Here is a 6,000-nt window from a genome sequence, read left to right on the forward strand (position 1 = left end):
GTGTATGAGCTTTTGATTTTGCCATTTAATTAGGGACTTTCCGTTTTGTAATTTCCTCGGAGTTCGGTATTTTTGTTTTTTATTCAGAGTTCAAACCCTTTAACATTGAGTGTGCCTCATGAAGTTCATTCGAAAGGGACTACCTTTGAAAACCATCCAAGTATAGCGTAATATATCTTTTTATTTTCACACCAAAAAAAACCTATCTTTTCAGGCCTGATTGAATATTGTATGAATTTAACCGCTTTTGAAAAAGTCAGTTTTTCTATTCGATTTATTGACACCACTAAACTGAAGCAAGAAAAGGTGTTCAGTGTTTTTCTGTATAGCATTCTAGAAGGACAATATTTCATCCAAGGCTATTTGACATTTTAAACCAAAATATTACAAAAAATTTATTAATGCTGCATTAATAGAGGTATGTGGAGACAAAGAGGCAAAAATACTTATTTCAACAACAAAAGTACCAAACACATCTACGATCAACACAAACTATGATTTATTTGGACTTTTTATGACTTTCAATACTTATATTAAATAAGAAGATGTGTTATGATGTCAATCGTCTACCCATCCCCCATACTTTGGACAGTGGGGCACCGCAAGAACAAACGATAAAAAAAAGGTTTAACTCTTCAGAACAACAAAATGTCAAAATGTCAGAATGATGAACATTCACTTTGTTGTTCTTTAGTGTGTAATTCAACGTCTAGCCATTGCAATATAAGTTACATCATAATACATAAGTGTCAGGTAACTACAGTTTTGTTTAGGGTCCAGCTGAAGCACGCCTCCGGGTGAGAGATTTTCTCGCTGTTTTGAAGACCCATTGGAATAGCCTTCGGCTGTTTTCTGCTCTTTGGTCGGGTTGTTGTCTCTTTGAAGCATTCCTCATTTCCATTCTCATGTTTATTAGAATTCTTACCCAGATTTTAATATGTTTATATTACCCTGCAACTGTGATCGTCAATGCAAAGTTGTAGCGCAATTGACATAAATAAAAAATCCGCCAAAACAGGTGGTGCTAGAGGTTGCCTTAAACTTGAATTGAGATAAAAGTTACTTCGAGCCGAATAAAAACAATAATACAGTGTACATTGATTTTGGTATGTCCAAATACGCGTAGAGATTAATTTGTGTCGATGAGTTTTACACAATAGTCTTTCCTTTTCTTTTAACTTATTATTTTGATGTCCTCAAGAAATGATGAATCTTGTAAAAACAAAATATTTTAATAGAGTATTGAAAGGGAAGTAAAACATGTATATTTAAAATAAACAGGTGTCCAGTAGAAGTGCTGCAATTCAAACAGTACTCATTTGCATCAGACGTGTACTCACTAGCTATGACCATCTACGAGTTTTTCATGACTTTGTCTGTTAACCAAAGAGATCCAATGGCAGGAGAATTGGAATCAGCGCCTTTTCCATACGTGGCTTTGGAGGATGTAAGTTTATACCAAACTGAAAAGAGACTATATTATTTCCGTGCGTAGATTGTATATATGAAAGTATTTGAGAGAGATGCAATTTTAAATGCTCGACTACGTGTATCAGTGTCTTACTTCACAATTTCTTTATTTGAGTTATCGGTCCTTCTACATGAAAATAATCTTTTTCTGAATCTTAAAAAAATCAAGATGGTTTCTGTATTTAATTTAAAGGTTTTATGCGTAAGATAAAATAAAATACATTACTCCGTTGAAATAACAAGTACGATAAGTAAAATTCATTTTCTAATATACGTGAAATGGTAATCCAGATCAATTGCAATTCAAGATGGTGGAATTTTGCCATATTACTGTACAGATATCAATCGTGCCAACATATGTTATTACCTTATCAAGATATGCACTTTTGTTCGGTGAAGTAACAGTTTAGATTTAAAGACCCCTATTTTCAGTCGAGGATCACTATGGTTACTAAAACGATTGTAAATGCATATGAAAGGAAAATGTCGAATTAATTTGCAAGTCAATTGCATATTAATGGAATATAAAACACATTGACACCTGCTGTTGTTTTATAAGTTATTGGATTGAGCCTTGTCATAAGAAGATAAAAAAACTGATCTCTTTAATTTATTGTCTAACCATTTTTAAAGGCAGTGCCTTTAGTGGTATCGGGCAATAACCATTTTGTTTCTACGTCGGAGTTACCTCTACGTGAGGGGTAAATACGTCATCACAAATTACCCGAAAAGTTGAATTCTTTCTTCTTCTATTACCGATATTCTGTGTTTTTAATTGTGAGTTAGTGACATTGGGAAGTAAAGAATCAAACGGTGTTTTTTTGTAGGTTTTCAAACATTTGATAGAGTTGTATTTTGCATTATGAGTAGCCAACCGTTTCACAAACCGTAAGAACTTAAAAATCCGTGTGGAAGAGTTCGGGTTTATTTCGAGTGGTATTTTAATCCTAAGTTGTTTTTGATATCATTTCAGTCGTAGATGTAATTACGAAAAGTTGACCCGAATATGCCAAATCGCAAAATGTTAAAAATAACTCCTGAAATCTGATTCTTTTTCTCATCAGAACATTGGGTAGTCAAGGTCGTTAAATAGCCCCTCGTCATCGAAAAGTGCGGGAAAGAAAAATTTACATCTTCAGAACATTTGGTACGTCGAATTTCCGAAATCCGCCTAAACAAGTAATATCCATCTGTTTTCTTTCGAAAACCAGAGCTGTTGAAAATCGTATGACCTTCCAACATAGCTATCATGTCAGACCCTTTGTCAGGTAAACAATTTTGATCTATTAGATCCGACAAAGCTTTTAAATCCGAAACCAACAGTACGGTACCACCGACTGTGCCATGCCCTCATAGGTAATCGAGGTCGTTAAATACCCACTCGTCGTCGAAAAGTGCGGGAAACAGAGAACATTTAAATACACTCGGGGTTTTACCTATATGAATTGAAGATGTAAAAACCCTAGAGTATCTATCTTATCAGACTGACAGTACGAAACTTTCGTTGATTTATACCCTTGCTCAATGCTAATTAACAAGTGATAATAGTTTGATTGAACAAACAACAGGTGATCGAATATTATTCACTCTGTATGGCTTCTATTTATGGTACATGCCTTAAACGATTAAAGAAAAAAAAACAACATTGATAGAAATGTTGAATTTTGTTGTCAAAACATCGATCGGAAGATTTTGATGTCGAAAAATTGATTAATTTACAACTCAGCAAAGAAATGCTCACTATTTCCCACTCCAATGTGGACATTTAGGACCTTTAGCAAGACTCAAAGACAATTCACAGCCTCTTAGTGTTTAAACTGTTACAAGGATCAGGATTACGTTAGTACAGAAACTGAGTCAAATTTAGTATAGGACGCCAAGTTGGATTGTACTTCTTACATGAGCCATTGTTCCAAGACCAGTCCTTTTATTTTATTAAACAACATTCGTCAATGTCATATAGACAGTGCTCTTAAAGCTAATATATCAATGTATATATTAAAGCATTTTAGTAGTAAGTAAGTTACCCATATAATTTATTTACCCTATTCTCTTCCTTTGGAATCGCTGACATGCCTGACAATGTTCTTCATACACAAACACAGGCGTGTATACCTGTTCCCGACCGTATGAGTATTTGGACCATTTTGTTCTTACACTCAGTGTTCAAATTATATTTTCAGACATAAACTTTCTTCTAATCTTAACTTATTTTCTTCAATTATTGTGCTCCTTTTCATATTCATACGATTTTTCTGTTATTGTTAGATACACATTAAATAAATTAAAACAATTTGAAATGGTTAAGAAATTTTTATTCAATAAAAACACCAAAGTAAATTAAAAAAAAAAGAAAACAGTTTTCTGTGAGTTGAGCAATTGACTTCTTGATTAAGAGTTCCTTTAGAAATTTTTTAAAGTTATTTTTACAAGCCGACATGTTGAGTTTCGTTACTTTCGTACAAATGTTAAGACAAATCAATAATGACCATGTTAAAATGATTTTATTATAATTCTTATTTGTAAGTAAAATTCACTTTATTTCATTTGGTCATGACCATACATGTATGGTCCAAATACTTGTATAGTCTGCAACATACTCATCTCAGTCTTTAAAATATATTTCCTGTTTTCAATTGCCATCCAGGCATAATTTGGAATGCTCTTAATCATGATCTTTCAAATAATGTAAAATATTTTGGAAGACATGCTCAAGCTTTGTATATAATTTAACTGAAATTGTGAAATTTTATTTAATCCACTAATTACATGTCTATAATTTGGCTTAAACACAGTCAATCAAAAAAAAGCAAGTAAAAAGGGGGGACGTACGCCCTCTACGCACCACTCTGGATCCAAAAAGCAGTAGGTCAACTATATATTCATTTTCATGGTTCATTGGTCAATGTCAAGTTTTTGTGTTTTTTTGTGTTTTTTTAGGTACTACATGTATTAGCAGTAGGTCAACTATGTTTGATGTATGAAATTATTGTATGGTGTACATGTCGGTTTTGTGGGTGTCATCTGACCTTGACCTCATTTTCAAAGTTCATTTGTCAATGTCATTTTTTTCAGTTTTGGTTTTTTTTCCCTAATTACTCAGTAGTTCAGCAATAGGTCAACTAAATTTTGTGTATGGAATAACTGTAAGATGTACATGTTTAAACATGATTGTAATAAATCTGGAATGTACAATCACAAGACCTGTAGGTAACTGCCTTTACAGCGCATTCGCGCTTTGATTTTATCTGAACTACAGTACATTTTCATACCATTTTAGTTGCGTGACCACCTATTCAGAGATGGAAAGCCAGACCAGCCAGAGGCCTGCCCAGAGTGGTTGTATGTACAAATGTGTCGGTGTTGGAGTAAGGACAAGGACAAACGTCCTACCTGTGAACAACTCTTTAATATCATAGAAAAACATTTACGGTAAATATAACAAGTCTCTTCATTCCAGCAATGTTCTAAATTATTAGTTACATATGATTTTACACGATTGAACTGCAGACATTTTAGAGCACCTTCATTCAACTACAACTATTTAGCAAGGTGTGTGCTACTCAATGTTCCGTTTTCTATGTCGTTTTTTTTTGTGTAGCGTTTTCATTGATTTATCGTCGTTTGTCTTTTTACGGCCATGATGCCGTCTGCTAAAATTCAAAATTTGTGATGCCACATGTCATCCTCTCTCTTTTTTAATTGGTTTAATAGCAATATTACCTTATAACTGTTGACTAGAAAGTGAATCATGTTCCTTTTTTTCTGTGCTTTTTAGATCGGAAGAAAATGTCTCAGAACAAGATCAGTATGACATGATACCAGAACAGAAAGACAATAATGATCAATACGAAGACATTATAGAAAACGGCGCTACAAATATTGCGAATCTTGCTGTTAGTGAAATGGAAGGGGATAATATACATTACCAAAGTATTCCTTTTGATTGTGTTAATAGTGATAGTGATTCTGATGAAAATGAAATTGTACTACAAAAACAACAACAAAAGAAAACTAAAGCAATATATCCAAAGGCTGATGCAAACACAACAGATGGCATGGAATATGGTTTTGTTAGAAATACGGACAACGAGTCGGAATCTACTAGAGTTAATAGTGTGGTATTCTCATTGGACATATGAATCTCCGTTTTACTTTGTATCAGTTTAAATCTTACTACTGTTGAAGTCATATTAAAAAAAAGTGTGGCTCCTATTTAAATCAGAAAATTTTAGATTTAGATTTCTCCAGATTTAACTTCTTATTGAAAATTATTAGTTATCTAAATAAATATTATTTTGTCCTGATCTGAAATGATTTCTTTACTGTACTAATGGTTATATCTAACAGTTTTGATTTAGAAGTATTAAAACAGCTCATCTTTATGACACTAGAAGAGTTAACTCTTTAAAAGAAAAAACCAACACAGATTGGTATAACAAATTTAATAACATAAATGGTAAAAGAAATGTATATTTACTCTCAATAGAATAGAATGGTACGAATAATCTTCCCTCGAAAAAAAACTGT

At 32.9% G+C, this 6,000-nt stretch overlaps 1 protein-coding gene across 3 annotated transcripts in view; it reads left to right on the plus strand.

Annotated features, from left to right (window-relative positions):
* Window positions 1-5,777, plus strand: part of LOC127701994 (uncharacterized) — a 29,774-nt gene extending 23,997 nt beyond the window's left edge. For all 3 annotated transcript variants that reach the window (XM_052205965.1, XM_052205966.1, XM_052205967.1), the window contains 3 exons: window positions 1,282-1,447; window positions 4,751-4,902; window positions 5,249-5,777. In XM_052205965.1, the coding sequence (XP_052061925.1) occupies window positions 1,282-1,447; window positions 4,751-4,902; window positions 5,249-5,612 (682 nt within the window). In that variant the 3' untranslated portion in view covers window positions 5,613-5,777. The remainder of the gene's footprint in view (window positions 1-1,281; window positions 1,448-4,750; window positions 4,903-5,248) is intronic.
* Window positions 5,778-6,000: the final 223 nt, after the last annotated feature.

Source organism: Mytilus californianus, unplaced genomic scaffold (assembly GCF_021869535.1).
Source record: "Mytilus californianus isolate M0D057914Y unplaced genomic scaffold, xbMytCali1.0.p SCAF_5, whole genome shotgun sequence".
Classification (NCBI taxonomy): Eukaryota; Metazoa; Mollusca; class Bivalvia; order Mytilida; family Mytilidae; genus Mytilus; species Mytilus californianus.